The 20,057-nt window shown below is 31.4% G+C and overlaps 1 protein-coding gene across 3 annotated transcripts in view; it reads left to right on the forward strand.

Annotated features, from left to right (window-relative positions):
- Positions 1 to 4,415: 4,415 nt before the first annotated feature.
- LOC124364631 (heterogeneous nuclear ribonucleoprotein L) overlaps positions 4,416 to 20,057 on the forward strand; it is a 307,173-nt gene continuing 291,531 nt past the window's right edge. For 2 of the 3 annotated variants that reach the window (XM_046820249.1, XM_046820251.1), the window contains exon 1: positions 4,416 to 4,625. In XM_046820249.1, coding sequence (XP_046676205.1) covers positions 4,551 to 4,625 — 75 coding nt within the window. In that variant the 5' untranslated portion in view covers positions 4,416 to 4,550. Of the gene's footprint in view, positions 4,626 to 9,275; positions 9,415 to 20,057 lie in introns of those variants that run through there. The other variant, XM_046820250.1, reaches the window with a different exon arrangement.

Consider the following 20,057-nt stretch of genomic DNA (forward strand, 5'->3'; position numbering starts at 1 on the left):
TCTCGCGGCCAAAAATTTCAAATTACCTCAACCTTTTATCAATATGGCTTGTGAAAATGTTCCCAAGAATTAAATACGCTCATTAACCAATCTTTTCAGTCAGGATTTTTATCTCGCTCCTTAAAATGCCTAAAGTAACACAATTTTCTTTAAATCAAGACAAATTTGAAATCAATAACTATAACCCACTTTATGTTCTACTGTTTCTAAATAAAATCTTTGAAAACATTTTTATCGCATGAATGTTAAGTTTTCAAGACAAGAACAACCAACTCGCTATGGATCTGTATGGTTTCAGGAAGAGCAAATCGACAGTTGACTGTAGTAAAACTGATCGAGGTGGTTTTAAAGGAATTGAATTACTAAAGACCCACCCTACGTGTTTTTTCAATATATTTACAGCGCTTGACTCAACACTATCACAAAATGTTGCTTAACAAATTTGATTCTCACGGGATGCCTGGACTGCCACATAAGTGGCTCAATTCTTTTTTGAGTAACAGATTTCAACAGATTCTTCAAAACCATCCAATCTGCGATATAGAGTAAGACCCACAGGTATTTATAATTAGTCCATTTTTTATTTTAATGTACGTTAACGGCATTTTTTTGTCTCTGTAGATGAGTCGTTCAACAAACAAAAGATCTGTAGATTGGACTACTCGAGAAGTGACAAACGATACACTATATGTGTCAATGAAAAAGCATTAACTTTGTTGGAACAACGTGCCTTAGTAGATTTTAATAATTGTGTTCAACCAGATAAATGTATAAACCAACATTGCAAAACAAAACTTTATAAATTTTTCCTTGCACTCTGCAGTCCTTATTGTGGTGCAGTTGTTGTGTTGATGATATCATGTTTGAGGAACTCTATTTAACTAAATTACTAGGAATATACCTTGATCAAGGTTTGACCTGGGATGTTCATACCAATGTTGAGTGTTGAAAATTATCCTCAGGCGTTTATGTCTTGGGAAAGTTGACTAAATACTGCCCTACTCAAGTACTGATGACGGCGTATTATGGATAGATTTATCTACATTTTTCTTACGGAGTAACACTGTGGGGCGCCGATACATGAATCGAATTTCTTAGAGCACTCCGAATTAAAAAAGCGGAAAGATCCTAATTTTACTAAAATTAAGACTTTTTGAGTCATACAAACAATTGTAAAAGCTGAAGCTGTTGACTACCTTGCCTTTATGTTTTGCAAAAAGCACTTTTCTGCCTCTTTAAATACGTAAATATGACGTGATGTTTATGAATATGAAACTAGAGGCAGGGACACTACCGTACTGGGCGGTGTTATATGAGCAACTGCTGTCGCATGCGGTTGTTTAATTTGTCATTAGTTTGCCTTATTCCATAAAGTATGCTTTATCGCCCATAACGGTGAAAAATCAGGTATAATGCTTTGTAGCATCCCAGGCATTTTATATTACTGTAGACTTTTTAGCACTTAATTGGGAGACCGTTAAATTGGAAACAGAAGGATGACTGAAGTGGGTTTTAATTGGGTTATGATGAGGATGGATAAATGATTATGTATTTATACGTTTGGACGTTATATTGTGAACGGACGGGTAAATTTTAACTTAAGTTCGCGGTGGCCATACATCACATTGTGTTTACTGGCGATAAAGAACTTGATTGAGTGATTGGAATAAATGCAATCAGTTTCCAAATCAATATGAAAACCTATTTCTTTCAGAAACATTACTTTATTCCTAATACATTAAAATGAAAAGGGATGTCTTATTTTTTTAAGGAGAGGCCATCCCATATTAAGCCTTATTCTGCTCGTTCTCACGGATCACTGGCCTGTGCTAGGATCATATCAAACGGAATAAGAGTGAGAGTCGATACAGTACAAGGTCGATGGTACTGATAAAAAGTGCAATGGTCACAGACCGGATTTGAACTTTTCTCTGACTCAGACCCAAAGTTCAACGTCTTTCACCGCTCGGTAATCGGCACTACCCATAATTTAAAAGCTACATGGCCGAAGAATCCAGTATAAGTATCCTTTATATTTCCCTAAAAAGTGTTGAAGGAACGTTTCAATTGCGTAATTAAATTAGTACGAGTATTAATTAAATATATACAGGGTGCGGCAAAACAAACAGTGCAGTTTTGAAGTGGTATTAAAGAAAATCGGTACGAGTTATGAAAATGTGGTTTATTTTGCTTGAATAAGTACATTACACCATTTTTTTTTCTGTTAAGATTTGAAGATCACATCAGAAAGATGGCGTCCTCCAGAAGCAATGCACTGATGTAGGCGATTTCTGAAGTTTTCCACTGCATTTTGGCACATATTGATTGGAATGGCGGTGATTTCCTCTCTAATACGGATCTTGAGTTCTTCCAAGTTGTGAGGACGATGCCGAAAAACCTTGTCCTTGAGATAACCCCACAGGAAAAAATCGCAAATACTCAAATCAGGTGATCTTGCAGGCCACCGCAGGTCACCCCTCAGAGACACGAGACGCGCAGGAAACATCTGCCGCAATTTCGTCCTTGAAACATGTGCTGTGTGGGCCGTAGCCCCATCTTGTTGGAACCAAATATCCTCAAGATGTTGTTCTTCAACCAACTGATTCAATTCTGGCTCAAAAAAATCTTGCAGCATCGAAACGTAACGCTGAGCGGTCACGGTTGTTGTAAGCCCATCTTCCTCAAAGAAGTAGGGTCCAATAACACCAAATTTGGAAATCGCACACCGTACAGTCACTTTCGGGGAATGGAGAGGTCGCTCATTAACTTGTTGTGGGTTTCTGTCCGACCAATAACGGAAATTCTGTTTATTAACTGAACCTAACAGGTGGAAATGGGCTTCATCACTACTGAAGAAGGTTGACCTTGGTGGGATACGTTCTAAAATTTCTTGAGCGCAATTCACGCGGTGTTGAAAGTCTGGAGGCATTAACTTCTGAACCAACATAATTTTATAGGGGTGGAAGAATAAATCTTTGTGTAAAATCCTCCTAACAGAGCGATCAGACATGTTTAACGCAGTTGCGTGTTTCCGGGCAGAGCGTGTTGGTGATTGTTCAACAGCTGCCCTCACTACTGCGACGTTTTCGGGAGTTCTCGCTGTTTTCGGTCTTCCCACACCTTTAGGCCTTTGTGTTGAAGCAGTTTCTTCCAACGCACGAACCCAACTTGCAATAATATTGCGATGTGGAACGGGATCATTACGCGGAATGTTAAAGTGCACTCGGAACGCTCGTTGAGTCGTGATGTAAGAACGGCCACTTTCAAAAAACGTGCGAACGGCAAAGCCGCGATGCTCTCCGCTCCAAACCATTGCTACGAGCTACGACTGAAAACGGGGTGAGTGACCGAATGCAGTGAGCCCCCTCCCCGGCTGCTACCCCCACCACAGCGGATGTAGAAGCCCATCACAACTGCACTGTTTGTTTTGCAGCACCCTGTATATTAAACTTGATATATATATATATATATATATATATATATATATATATATATATATATATATATATATATATTTGATAACTATTATTCCCTTTGCATAATAAAATCTATAATTAAAGGCTGTATAACAATAAAAAATGTGTTGAACAAATAAAACTGTGGCACTGCCAGTTCCTGACATAATCATAACGAACTTACTAGGTTGGATTAGCCTTTCAAATCTGGATTAATTATTTTGACGTTAGCATTGTCCACCATATCGATTAATGCGGGCAAATTCCGGATTTAGTTCTTTCACTTGAAATAATGCTTCCGAACGCATCCATTATCTGATTTAAGATTATCTGATGTAGTAATAATTTTTTTTTTCAAATTCATTATATTCTATGCCAGCAAGATGGCGCAAACTGCTCTCCGCGGCCAAATTCAAGTTTTGGGCTGCACAGTATACGTAAACTATTTGTTGTTTTCGTCTTTAATCAGTTTTGTACAGATTTAAATTTACCTTGAGCTTTTGCTGCCTCACTAAAGCACTGATCCCTAAGGTTTTTTAGCGGCAAACCACACTGAACCCTTTTAGCGTAGGTAACATTATGAAATATGTTATGACAAAATGTTAATGGCGTTTTAGAGAGTTCTGTAGCCAACTATCTAATACAATGTAAACCTGTAAACGTCACCTGACATTTACATACTGGTGACAAACACAGTGAATAGCGCCAGAGTTACAGCGTTTTTACTCAATTGTAAATGTTACTCTTACTTTAAGTAATGATTATAAATATTGGGTTATCCGAAACGATGAATCAAGTCTCAAAATAACTTTATAATTTAGAAACTAAAATACTAAAATGTTTTAGTCAGCATCTGCAAAATGATTTTAGTTTGTACAGTTTAGCCAGCTGTGTATGTTTGCCATACACAATAAATAAAATTATATTATTAGAATATAAAATTGTTTATCGTTGCCAAGGATATTTTTACTCATTCACAGCAAGCTCAACATTAGTTTACATTTCATGTTCATAAAATTTACATTTTCACAAGAAAAATACGGATTATGAAATTGTACATTTTATTTGTAAATTGATTGTGTTTGTGTAGAAATTATGGATGGTTTTCAAAACGATTGGCGCGTTTTCAATCCAGTTGTGGATCACAAATGTTCAAATTTCGTGTTCCAGGTTAGTTTATTTACAAATGTTTGTATGTATTATTATATGATTTACGTAAATCAAGAACAATGCTAAAGTTTGATATACAACAATTAATCTATAGTAGTTTCCTCTATGATTATAGATTAATATTCCGTGATTATTTGTAAATAATAACACATAACTACAGTAGGTATACTCTATGTTTTAATGCGTAGGCAGGAACATATCATGGTTGTTCCGTTTTCAAAATGTAATGTATTTTACAATTTAAATATTATAAGGTAAAACTCCCATGTTATATTAATCTATAGATTCTAGGGACAAAGTACGAGACAAAGTAAAAGCTCCAAAAATTAGGAAATATTACTTTGTTAGTTCTTATTCTACTCTGCTCTCGAGATTTTCAGTCTATTGGGTTACCCAAATTTTAGTGGCGATATATAATTTTACTATACTCAATGATGGTCTTTCTGGTAAGTATAAACCACCTAGAAGTAAATCGTCTTACAGAGGGAGAGTGAATTAAACGTCTGGTTTGGGGACTCTATATTGGATTTAACATAAAATGTGGCACGTGGATATTTTATAGCTTACACATAAAACGTATGTTAACCCTATATCTGGACATCTATTTTTGTTATGATACTTTGGTACATAATTTGGTACAATACACCGCAGGCTTATTTTGGCTGATTTGCGAAGGTGTTTATAAATAGATTTTAGACATAATACTTTCAGTAAACAAATACTGTCTTACATAAAAAAATACTAGAACTAGTTAAGTCGTAACACGATTTTGTTGCAACAATGTGTGTTTAAAAGAAGTTCGTACTCAAATATTTTACAGTGCAAATCAAAATAGCAAATATATCTGAAAATAAGAAATTGTAAAACGTTTTATGAAAACATGAAATTAAATATGGTATAGCAAACGTTATAAAAAAGCAACAAACTGACAAAATATCAAAAGCATATTTTCATTTTCCAATATAATAGTATTTAAGCTTTGATTGTTCTAGTTAACTAGCGCGATCAAAAATTATTAAGCCAAAATGTTTTATTGTCCTTGTAATAATTCTCTCAACACAAATTCGGCCTGCTTGTTGCCTTTTAATTTTTAATTTTTTTATGTCTTTGAACAAATCCCTATTTGCTATTCCTTTTTTATCTTTTAACCAAGAATATTTCTACTCTTATTTGTGCTCATGCTAAACATTGTTGTACATTTTTCATTCTTAAGACAACAAGTTTACTGTTATTGAGATTTGTTTTATTATTTCATTCTTTGTAATATATAGAATATTTTACTGTTTAAATTTTTATCAAATATTGGACTACTTTTAATTTGTTTGCTCACAAAATTATTTTACTGTTTTGTATAAATATCTATTTTAATATTTTAACTAAGGGTGCTTTACAGTTTTTTTATTCTGTCAGGTACTATTAATTTTCTTATAATTCAATAAAAATATTTCATTGTTATTTTAATTATATTTAATAATATTTTTATGTTTTTTATTTGTTATTTTTAAACTACTGAATATATTTTGTGGTTTTATAAATTGTTTTAAGTAACATACTTACTGTTTTATTTTAATTATTTTAATCAGATAATAACATTATCGCAGTATTCATTCATTGAACGAAAAATGTTTACTGTTTTTGCCATTATTAAAAAATATATATTATAGATTTTTTCACTCATATAATGATGTAATGTATATTAGTTTGGTTTTAACATTAACAAAACTTTTTACAGGCCATAAAGAATTTTGTGACATAAAGTACTATTTTTCATTCTTTTAACATCAAATATTGAACACATTAAGTTTTTTTTTTTTGTGATGGCCTTTTGATTTTATAATATATTTTTAATAATATTGAACATGTTTGGGAACGAAAAACGCAGGCTCCAGGAAAGAAATACTGGCAATACCTCTGATTTGAGAACATAATTGGAGAAGATGACTTTACAAAACTTATCATATTCCATACTTGTAAAAGTCATTAATTCATGTAGCAATCGGTGGTGTGAGTGTTCTTTCACAAACACGTATTCGTAATAAGGCCGTGATTAATAATTTAATAAGTTATTCTAAGTCGTAACTGAGTGATTAATGTATTAAATTATCACACCAAGGCTCTAATTCGAATCCTGCTTAAGGCATAGCATTCACGCACGCTAACAAATAATCGCCTTAGTCTAGACTGAAGTAATGTGACAGACCATGCCACGATGCTTGGCGCATAGGGGAGGGCGGCTTGAATGAGCATCTGATGCCACCACTCCACGGCCCTTACTTCCACGCAGTGCACTCAATTCTAGAAGCACTAACTTTTTTGGCCACCCTGTCTTTCCTAATAATATATTTTCACATTCTTATTACGCCATTATAGGACATTCTTTGCTTGTTGTTTTTATCGATTTTATTCGATATTTTTGAGGGTTTTATGGTTTTTACCGGGATTCCCAGTTGTCGACCCGGGGAATCATTCTGTGCGCCGGAGATGCCGCCGACGGTGGAAGGGTTGTGAAGGAAACAGGATTGTTCCGGACATTTGCTATTGTTCAATGATACAATACCATCAGTAACACTGCGTTTCGAGATCTGCAATCTGATCTCTTCATCATGTAAATACTAAAATAATGCATAGACCCATTGTGAAAATTCAAAGCACACCATTTTAATAATTATATTTAATTGAACATTGTGATTTTCTTAAATTATAATGAATAAAACTATATTTCTCCTTGGAGCTATATAATTCATGTAAATACTAAAAAACTTCATATTTTTATCTTTAGCAGTTTTATATAAACCTGATTAAAAAATTCTTTGAAAGCTTGTTGTTTCACATGGCGTGATAAAAAAGTCTTCTACTATTGTTTTAATACTCAGAAATATTATTTCAAAGAGCTGTAAATTTAACATAAAAATATTTTTCAAGCCCAAAATGTATTAATATTTTCCAACACCATCTTAACTTTATGCAAGGCACAAGGAACAGCAAAAAACCGCACGAGCTATTTGAGTGGAGCGATTGCTTCACAGCTTTACCGTAAATACTAGTAGGGGGTTATTAGTGATACACATGCGCGAAGAGGAGGACATTGCTGTAGTTCGGACTGTAAACGGTTCGATGCTAGAAAATTGGATCATCCTAAACACTATTCTTGTTATTTATCTAAATGCTACTCTTATTATAGTTTATTTTAGTATTAGTGTTTCATAATGCTAAGTAAGGTAATTTTTTTTTATCTCGGTTGTCATTTCGGGTAGGGTACGATAAGCGGACAAGATTTTATATTGAAGAATATAGTCATCGGTACCTAATATTCGCATCTCAAATCCTAGACTATCAATCGTTATAAAAGTACCTATAATAGTCCTCAATAACAATCATATGTTTTAAATTAAAATATGAATTTAATATTTACAGTGATCAAACAAATTATTACAACCAAAATTAGGAACACTGAAGACGACCATATTTACTCCTCTCACAGTTACAGTTGTTTCTTTCCCACAAAATTTACATAATGGGTTTTTCGGTACGAGTCCAACAAGCTTGAAGCCACGAAGCAGCATCGTCGTCGTGTAGTTTTCTAAAATTGACTGCCATTTTCAATAATCAGAATTACTTATGTAAAATTGAAATATTATCCTACTTGTATTATTTTAGAGTGTTTACAGCTGTTGATATAGATTATTTTAAGTTAATAGTTCAAAATAATTAATCAGTATCGATTGATTATATCGATGGTTGTGATTAAGTAATATCGTTTGCCAATTTCGATATAAAAACCCGGGTCCGCTTGTCGTACCCTACCCAAACAGCTTTTAATTTAGGCATAGTTTTCGATACGGACTCACTAATTTAAATTGTTGTCTATAATTAGGCACAGGAAATGTTTTATAGATGGAATTGTATGAGTGTCTTCGATTCTTGTAGAGACTGTTGCCGTGTACGTATTAACATACGTACACGGATAACATAAGTTATTTTCACGCTGTTTTTCCACGGAATAACACTTTGTTAATTGTACCATGTTTCCGATCTGTACATATTTTTACTTATTCTTAAAAATCTTTTACAATTGTTGTATCACCAGCAGCAATTAAATTGTCGCATCATGGTTTCGATTTTAAAAGAGAATTTTTCATTGATAACAAGATTATGTGGCAGAAGTGTTATACGGCAAGATGCTACAATTTTTCTTAAGGATTTTATTTTTAATCTATTTGAATCTTGGAGTACTGGCTTCATTTTCATGATTTAAATTTAAAACGTTGTATAAAATATAAGTTTGTATTATTGTTAGAGTTTACTCCCAATATATGTTTAATAAGTATATGTAATATATTTATATTCACTGTTTCATTTGTTTTACGCTATAAAGCATACCGTCATCGTTTCAATGGACGGTGTACGATATGTTGACTCGGTTTCTGTACGTGGCAACACATTTTTTTATTGCTCATAAAATCTTTTCATAAAATGATAAAAAGCTTACGATAAGGGTTGAGGAGAAAATTTCATACAGTGATGGTATTGTGAATACGAATTATTTCACTATATGTTCATATTCCAAACGTTAAGTTAAATCATCTTTCTCTTTGCTACTGACATGCGTGTTGTCTTGCTTTTGTTTCTACTGCACGTTGGTAACCCTGTTACACTATTGTATCATCACCGGTTGCTCCGCCATCAGGTCTGTTTGCTGTTAGATTTGTCTGTGCGTATTTGTATTACCATGGCGTACAACGGTGATGGCATGGCGAAGCGTGCCCGAACTGATATAGATTCCAGCAGGGTAAGTGATATGATTTGCAAAGTTCTTTATTTAAATTACGAAGATAAGTAGAAATTATGTCTTTGTATATAAATGCTATATATCTGTAATCTTTTTTGGATTATCTGACCTTCGGATTACTGGGTTGTCTGGCTGTTTATTTATTAGGCCTAAACAATATAGCCTAACTTAATTTCGTAAATCTGAAGTTAGCTATAGCTGGGAGAAAACTGATGTTATCAATGAACTTTACAATCCTAGTTAAAGGTTATCTAATTATAACAGACAATGTACCAAATAGGTTAAATTAAAATTTTTGTTTACTTGGATAGTAGCCTAAGTAGAATAATCCAGGCTTAGATGAGTCATTGTCTAGACTTTTGTTCTAGTGCTTTTTTTATGGTGATGACAGAAATTACTTTATCAGCTAATGTGAAAAGCAAAATTTTGTGTGAGGAAACTTCAGCAATAGGTGTCACTAAATAGATTTTGAATGTTAACAATGATAGGTCTATCAAGAATGTCAATAACTCTCATTAGATGAATCATGCACCACTGAAAGTTTTGGAAAGCCGTAGGCTAGAGCTAGAGCTAGAATCGTAACATCTGTCGGTAAACATTTCAACCTTAGCAAGTTTTATTTTTAATCGTGTTGCAAGTTCCATAACTCCCTACTTATGTTAAATATGCTTAGGCCATAGTTGAATCTTCTTGAAGGTACTTAAAAAGGTGCGGTAATCTCTATTATTACCTTTTCAACTATCATCACTATTTTAATATATTACAAAGAGAATGTTTTTAATATCAACAATTTGAGATGGTTGTATAACTAACCATTATTAGTTGGCCTAATTAAAATATATAAAATTAAGCAATCCTCTACCCATAGGATAACTATTATTTGTATTATGAGATATTAAATGCTTGTGATATGGGTAGGGGTTAGGGTATGTTAGATAAACAGACGTGGTTTTTTATATCTATACTGACAAACGATATTAATTAATTAATACATTGATATAACCATATAATTTGTATCAACTGTAATCAATTTTTCAAATAATAAATGTAATATATTACTCTTAACTTGAATGACTTTATCGAGTTCAAAATGATAGCCAACTTAAGAAAAATTAATGAAATCGCTTTATAAGGTGAAAAGATATGTTTTATTTGCTTCAAGGTTCCGGTGCCGAAAAACCCATTTTATGATCAACAATGGTCTCATAAATGTGGAAGGGATAGTTTGCGTTGAGCTTTTTTTTTCATTTTCTGTGAACCGTAATGAAATTTTTTAGATTCAACTGGTGCTAATACTCAGACGGACAAAAGTAGGCCGTGAAACTAAGTTTAAAATGTGGCATATCAGCTGACTTGCTTACATACCATCTCTGTGAGTATTTGTAAAGAAGAGGTGTTTCGGAGATAATGCCTTCAACCACTTCTTAAAGCAGTTAATTATTGCTATCCAAGAGAAAATATATAAACAGTTTTTTATTGTTTGTTTCATGGTCGTTAAGGTTCCTTTATTATTTATCATGTTGTCAATATGTATATATTAAATTAATTGTTTAAATTTTAAACATGATTATAGCTATAGATATGTTAATATGGACTGATTGTCTCATATTCAATATATTAGTATATCGATGATTATACTAATTCATGTAAGAAACTGGACCTGCTTATCGTACTTTGTCCTAGGTAGGTTCATATCATAGATAGATAATAGGAATTGCATAAATTTAACTTTACCTATTTAATTAATTAATGTAATACCCATCAAGGTTTGAGCACTAACATGTTTTGAGCTTAAATTTAGGTGAGTTTTGATGCGGTTAGAGCTTGAATTTAGGTAGGCTTAGGCCTTCTATCTCAAGGGATGTTTTCTTTTGAGCTTGTGTATATTTAGGTGTATATTGTGTATAGGTAGGCTTAGGCCTACTATTTCGAGTGAGGTTTTCATTTTTATGTTAGATGTGTGGGGTTGTACCAAAGGCACCACCAAAGCCTGCACTGATAGTAGTACTGCCAAGTACTGATCCTAGTTGCCCCATGTTAACAATTTGAGTAGCAGCATAAATCAAGTGTGTAACTAAAACAACACTGTAACATTATAGCTGACAAATATAGTTCAATCATTATTAAATTATGACTCCGGCTTTTTTATTACCGGTAGGCCTATTCATTTAATTAATTTTTATATTGTCTTGTGTGTTTGTATATGTGTATACAATGTATATACGAATGCTCTATTCCGGTTCTTTCAGATCTCAACTGTAAATTTGAAACACCCTGGTAACCTTATAGGCTTTTGGTGTTACAAACATTTAAAATAAATTGTTCTGATTTGAATTCAGTGTTATTAAGTACTGATGCTTCTACAGTCACTTACATTCTCCATAGGTTTGAGACTAAAATTATAAATAAGATATATATAAGAATTATCAATTGATTAGTATAAATAATTAATTATTTAATCCGAGCCAAACAAACGTCAATTAAAATTAAAATCGTTATATAGTTAGTTTTAAATTGATTTAGTTACTATGGATTAAATCAACCACAACTATCACAATTATAAAAAAGCTGACTATTGTATACAGTTAGAAAGTGAAAAAAATGCATTAATCCATTCACGTTGACTACAATATTATCTAGTAGCCAAATCAAGGTGTAATAGAATTAATTATTTTTATTTGTGTAATAGTACTGTACAGTTTATTCATGGATAATTAAGATACCAATGGACTGATAAAGGTACTCGTCCCCAATCACAGATCATTTGTGAGAACTTTTCATATATATACAAATATATATATATATATTGTCAACTGATTGTAACGTATAGATATGTGAAAAAATTTAACTTAATATAACCTAAATGATAACCTTGAGAGGTTCTGTTTGATTCATAAAAGTTTATAAGTTAGTTTAGAATTCTTGTTCAGAATCTGATTGTTCAAATAGTTGGCCAACAGGTATGTTTAAATGTAAATTAATTGTCTAATTACTTAACACTTCATCAAGTGATCGACGCGAGTATTCCCATACCACACCTTTAATAGTGAATGTGGTATCTACCTTAGGTACCATATAGTACACTAAATAGCTAAAGTCATGGTCATAATTCATAATCCTTGTAAATATTCCATTATAATGTTCAGTAGGGAACATTAACATTAACTGTTTAAAAGTGATAGCACGAACATGAGAAATCATTTTGAAGTGCTGAAAATTGCAGATGCGTAAGCCATGATCTAGTGTTAGAGATCGCAACTGCTCCGATCAACTTTAGTCTGTTGTGAAAAAAAACTTAGTTACCAGATAAAGCTGAGAGACAGGGATCAATGTGATAACCCATAGATTACAGGAAGGATACAATGTATAAACACACAAAATGTGTTGTCAAAAAGTTGTAAGAATATTTAAAGTATCATGTAATATGACTAATTAGTCTATTATATAACTAATAATATTATATTGTATAAATTGTACAGTATTCTGAATTGTTAATAAGGTTAATAGTGATCCATGGAATAAATTATGAAAGTGTAATTTGTTAGCTAAAGTTGAATGTATAATCCATCTGTCATCAATAAATCATAAAATATGTTTGTTTCTTGTGTACTGGCATACATTTATTTTATTTCTTAGTGAGCTATAGAAATAATAATGATTAGGCCTATGCTATCTTTATATTAGGCTTACTTATTTTACATTTTAACTGAACTCTTTAGCTTTTTGGTTATAAAATTACAAGTCCTTTTTAATTATTAAAGTATTACTTTAATTCTGTTTTAGACCTTTATGATTTGTATTAATTATTTTTGTTTATATAAAATTATGTAGCTTTTAAGTTACTGCTTATTCTACATTATGTTAGTTGAAATTTTACTTTGCCTTTCAGTCTTTTAAAATGAATGTTAGATGTGGCCTGGTATGCGACAATTGAACTATAAATCTAGAATTATAAACATTTGTAGAATTAAAAATATATATGAAATCTGGTATGAAATAGGCAATTCTTCTTTAAATACAAATTGCTTATTTATTACAAATAAAGAAGGAATATGTAAATATAACCATTATTAAGATAGGTAACAGTGTAAATCTGTCATGTCATCACATACATATGAATAAGATTTACATACATTTTTGATATTTGTAGTCTATAATGTAAGTGAAATAGCTATTCTATTTTTCCGTTATTTACTGAAGTACTATCATGATGAGTTAATTGACTAAATTCCAGTAAACAAGACTTTTTGGTGTTATGTTTTTATTTAAAGATGTAACTAACCAGCTATTCCAGAAAGAATACGTTTAGGTACTGTGTCTCATGATCCTGTAGCTATTTGTAAACATTTTTCTCGGTTGAAATGAAATGAAATGAAAAATTTCTTTATTAGAGGAGAGGTTAGGACTATAAAGTCCTCTCTACCACTTAATATCATAAAAAATTAAACTAACCTATACATTTATAACTAAACATAAATCCATTTATTTAAATTATATATTTAAGGTTCATTAGCTTAAAAACAAGCATCAATAATTAATGTAACATACATATTTACACTACTATTACTAGGCACACTTACATTCATTCAACTTCCATTCTATTGCCCTACCACATTCCAATTAAGATTGTATATACGGATTATGAAAATTTACACCTGACAAAAATGAATCAAGTGTAAAATTTCTCAACCTGTATCGTTAGTTGTGTATAAGTGAAAAAATGAAGTCTTTATCAGAACAATATAAAGCACATTGGTCTCTCTGTACCAATATATAGTGCATAAATATTGGTAGCTTATAGCATACTTGTCTCAGATTTGACCATCTTTAAACCTTCTTATTGTTGAAGAAATATTCCCACACATCCTCAAAACTGGCTTCATTGCCTAAATTTATAAATGTAGTAGCTTGAGAGACATTTAAAGTAGGCCTAATAGAGCAATTGTCACCCAGTCTTAAAAGGCAAAAATGTTTTGAGAGTCTGATTTGGACTATAGTTCAATAATTGAGGATCGAGCATGACTTTAACCAGGGTGGTATGCTGTTGATATATTTACAAATTATGCCTCTATTTTTATAAGAAATCTCCACATTGGCACTGTCTAAATTTTGCCAAAGCCTTTGACAATATAAGTCCTGTATACAATCTTTTTCCAAACTAGAGTGTTTTATAGGATTCATGACACTAGAATTTCTTGTTGAATGGTCGTGTTGAATTGATTGTTTTCTGTTGAACATTTTGTTATGCATAAAAGAATGGCACTATTTATAAAAAAATTCCCAAAGTTAATTTTTTTCTATCTGCAGCTATTAAGAATTGTTTAAGAAGATTGACTGTGTACAACCATTCTGTTACACTGACATAATCAAAAATATGGACTTTATACAGTAATATGTATTCAATTCTTTGAACTATTCAATATACTAATCTAAAAGTTTTAACATACTGGAAATAGAGAATATGCTACTGTAAAACTGTACTGCAAATAATTCACTTAAGCTTGCACTACAGCTATGCAAAATAATAAGTTTCCATTATTTAAAGAGATATCAAACCGATGAAGTTGTAAATACAATTATAGTGTATAGCCTATACAAGCAAATCATTGTTACAATAATATTGTAACAAGCAAGGTTAATTCATGTGAATTTAGAATGGTAAAACAGCAAACTTTTCATTGATATTGTGATTTTTATGGTTCAGGGATGAAAGTAAGAATCCTGGAAGTAGAATGGGAGTACCAAAACAAGGATAATCAACCCAGAAAACCACAGGGCAAAGATTACAGTCGAGATTAAGATATTGGATAAACATAACTTAAGACAACTCAGGAAGATTTTTAGATCTGAAAGATACCTGAGATTAGATGTACTGCTTGTGGAAATCTTAAGTGACACAGGGATCACAATTTTGATTAGGGTTAAAGAACTAAGGGCATAAGTATATTGATGATTAAGTGTTTCTAGTAAATTTAATCCATAAAAACATTAGTTACTGACTCTTATGAATAAAGTCAACCCTAGTGTTTTAAATATTAACTTTATTTTTTAGTTAGTTTTGATGGTGAGTACTTATCATGTTTCTGGAGGGCTAGTTTCTAATTGTATTGATGTTTTTAGGTTTAAAATCTGCACATGACAGGTTTTTGGATGAATTATATTAATGGTTTGCAATGTTGGAAATTGTAATTGATGAATATTTATGTAGTTCAAGATGTATGTAAATAAAGAAAGGTTGTTATGTGCTTCATGTAAGTCCTCTTACCAGAATCATGTTTCGAGCACTATAGAACAATGTGGTGTGGCTTAAACTGATCTGAATGTTCCATGTTGACTGTTTGTGAACCAGGGGTTGGTTTTTAGTCCTTTGATCAGTAGCAGCCACAGAGGGCATATTCATATATAGGTCGTATAGGGAGAGGGATTTGTTTATACTGTACTGTATTTAGTATATATCTATTTACACCAGGTTTAACTTTGGAGTAGGCCTAGTAGCTGTCAGTATTCATCAGTCATAATTTTTCTTCAGCAGATTTAAACCAAGATCTTAATATCAAATTTTAAATTACAATACTGCTGTATAAATATATTTTAAAATATCTTATCCGGTTTTGAAATCAATATCTCATACGCTAGCAAGAGGGACCATGTGAGAACATTTCCTTCTATTTTTTCGCACCCTTATATAAAACATATCTTTTTTTATTATGCATTATGTACTCTTATTATGTTTGCAAGTATAAATATAGTTTTTATTTCGTTTGAATTTGTAAACAAAATTTCCAGATCTAATATTATGCAATTTAACCATTGTGATGGTGATTAAATTGGTGACATAAAAGAAGTCAGATTTATTATTAAACTTGTTATGTAAAACAGTATAATAATGTTAATAAAAAATTTGACCTCTAATATTATTTAATATTTTATATATTCTTTTTAAACTAGAAAAGCAATGGAACACCTGAACATTATATTATTTTAAAATGTACCATAGAAATGTTGGCCAAATTATAAAATAATAAAGACTTCTTTCTTAAACCAATAATTTACACCTTATCTTAGGTACTTCTATAAAAATAGTATGTCAATGATACAGCAATGTACAGAAAATTAGAACATATCAACAATTATTTCTGTAGTCATGCCTATTTCTTAATGACTCATATTTTTTAATTACAATTATTTGATTAATAATAATTTATTTAACAGTAAAACTCTTGTGTATAATATTTATTCTCATACATTATGTCAATTCTGTAACACTTTGTTTATTTAGAGGTAAATTGTAAATAACTTGTCTATAAATGGATACAACTTATAGGGTATGAGGGAGGGGTTGACTTAATAAATAAAATTAAAGATTTTAAGTAGAATTTTGCTGAGTTTTCATCAGCATTGGCAGAAGTGACGTGAGAATGTTGTAACCTCAAGTTAACTAGGTTTGACAATATATTGAGTTGTACAGGTAAATTTTGACCAATGGAGGTGATGTTCCTAAATAGTTTAGTTAGTTTGCGCTCTTTCAGTCATAGAGATAATTATTTTGCTCCTTAAACTATTCGATATAAAACTGATGAAATTATTTCAAATCATCCTCTTGAGTCATTAAATTTATTTTGCATAAAATTGAAACAATTCTTCCTCTTAATTAATTAAAACGCACTGTAGCAACAAGTGCAGTTGGAACTTGTGTATTCGGGTTGTCCAGTGAAGCAGATGGGTCGCAATGAATAGTCATTAGTGTCTCCGAGATATAATTAAGCCTTTGAACACATACGCAGTTGCCTGAGCAAATATGTGATAGGATTAGCATTTTCTTTAGTAATGAGGAAGGGGGCCAAGAGCACTATAACTGGCACCTGCTCTGGCACCGTGTTGGATGTTTACATTGTCGTAAACATTATGCACTGGGATATAGATGTTGAGCCCCCCACAAATAGCTCGGTGAGAGGTACATGCAGGGAATGTCAGAAGTATAAATCTGTCACCGACCACATGTATCATAATAAGTGAACCCGTATGACTGGTGTACTCTCCCATTATTAACGTTAACCAAGTCGTTTCTACTGTGGCCTGCATAAGATTTAGAGGTTATTTAAGGTGTCACGTCTGAGTCAGAGCATTACTCACTGCATCTTGAATGCTCCTCATGTCTTAACAATGAATGTCTATGGCTAATTCTGTATACTATTTAGGTCAAAAGTCTTCAGATATAAATTACTGTATCCCTTTTAGGATCAACAAATTTTAGGGTGTGACATTTTTTTATCAGTGAAACTCAGATTTGGCACTGTGAAAAACCTGTAATACGCGTATTTAGTAGCATTTTTTATTAAATCGCAGTTTATTCAAGAAAATATGAAGGTACTTAAGTGATTTTATTAAATATCAAATGTTCTTTTAGACAATATGCTATTTTGTTAAATTATACATATGTACAGGTATATGTAGATTTATTCCAAATTTGGTTGTCACACTGTATATAAAACGTAATTTACTTGTGAAAAACTTAATATTTGTAATTTTAAATGTAATTTGCTATAAAATGAAACAAAATTACATTAACTGAAAAGTGAATGAAACAATTTTTTTGAACATTTGCCATTGTTTAGTGATACAAAAAGATAAGTAACACATCGTAGTGTTTCTAATTTTTTGTATCACTGAACCATGGTAAATGTTCGGAAAATCCAATTTTTTTCAGAATCCTTAAAAAAACTTAAAACAAAGAATTGAAATTTTAAATAAGAATAAAAGGGAAAATGTCTATAATTCATTATATAAACACACACTATCTGTAATGTTTTTGCTAGTAAAAAAAAAAAAAATATTAAACTATGAACAGTATACAGAGTAACATAACAGTTAAAGAGAGAAGGGAACAAAAGCAACAATAGTAGACAAACAGCTACTCCATTATCTTGACATAGAATCAGTACAAGTTATATTGTTTGAAAAATGACTGCAGGGGATGACATTTGACTTTGTATATTATGATATGTTATATACTATTGACAAAAACTTACTAATCAAATAATGGGGAAATACCAACTATTATGTAAGTGGTTGATAGATCACTTGCTCTGTATTTTTCATGTGAATGAGTGTGTAGGGGTTAGATCATTTGCTTGGTCATTTTAACATATTAGCGTGCAATTGATATATAACTATTTGCCACCCACCCACCAGTAAGTTCATTACATATAATATATACTTAGATAACAAGAATGGAAATTTTTAAGGTACAATGTTAAATACAAACGATTGTTTATTTTTTAAATGAATTAAACCCATTTAAAAATCATAATTTATTCAATCCATAGAAGTTTAACTCAATTATTTACAATAAGGAATTTTTTAAATATTATTACATAAGCATCAGAGTGTGAAAAGTGAGTAATATCCTCGCTTTATAAACGTGTTTCGAATTATATATATATTTTTTTTTTTTCAGGCAATGATATATGTGTGAAGTTGTCAACTTTACAGGACACATTTTAAAATTGTTTCGATTTTAATGTACAAACCTTCCACTTGGTACAAACCCCAGTTCAAAATACCATAACCTAAAAAATCTTTATATAAATATATATAGAAAGAGAGATCGAGTATTAAAGGTATAAGTATGACCTTATACGATAAAACACAGATTCAGATTTTAACTTAATATTTCTTTCTTGATTTCCTAAATTATATTCTTGAGGAAATATTTGTTGAAGATTTAAAAGTATTGTCAAATGTAGGTTTGCTTATTTTTGCCACAGATTATTGTTTGACCTTAAATGAAACAAGTCTCATTATTGTCTGCACAGTTTTCCACTGCATTACAGTATTGTCATGAGCTTAAATGAGAAGTTATTATCATCATCAGGGATAGTACTCTTTGAATAGGTTATTAGAACTTGTGTAAGGCCAGTCTAGCACAGAAGTTCTATGTACACCAATGAGACAACTTGGTAGGCTATATCTGTAGAACATTCCATAGTATTTGGTTGAATAGCTCCTAAGATTTCAGTAATTGCCATTGAATTATTTACAGTCAGAGGGAAGGATCCCTCAAGGAGGAGTCTATAGAAGCTTTGTATAAGCATCTGTTGTGTAACATGATAGAGGGCTGTAATAACATAAATATGTAACAGGCATTTCGGACATATTTGATATATATATATATATATATTATATATATTTCAGTATTTAGAGCAAGAAAGCTCAGTTAATGGAACCAATAGAGAGAAAGTGTTGACCAAAATTGATTTTTAGTAACTCAAAATCTGTTCTTATTTTTAATAAACAATTATTCTCTTTATATAGTCTAAGTAAATTCTAGGTGTTCTGTAGGTATTGTGTATATTTTACTCCTAAACATTACTAGAGTGTTTGGGTTATTAATTGAAATCTCAAACACTCCAATGGTTAAATTTTATTTTTTCGAGGCCTTTCGCTTTTAAGAAAAAAAAGTAACATTCAGTTATGTGGGTCTAATTATGCTGCTTATGATGTAAAAATATGGAATGTTTGATTTTTTTAAATTAATGAATGGTTAAATAAAATATAAATAGATTTTTGTTACAGCAATGAAACCGTAGTTATAGTGAAATGTATGGTAATTCTCACAAGTTTTCGGGACAAACCCATCGTCA

This window comes from Homalodisca vitripennis, chromosome 6 (assembly GCF_021130785.1).
Source record: "Homalodisca vitripennis isolate AUS2020 chromosome 6, UT_GWSS_2.1, whole genome shotgun sequence".
NCBI classification, from domain to species: Eukaryota; Metazoa; Arthropoda; class Insecta; order Hemiptera; family Cicadellidae; genus Homalodisca; species Homalodisca vitripennis.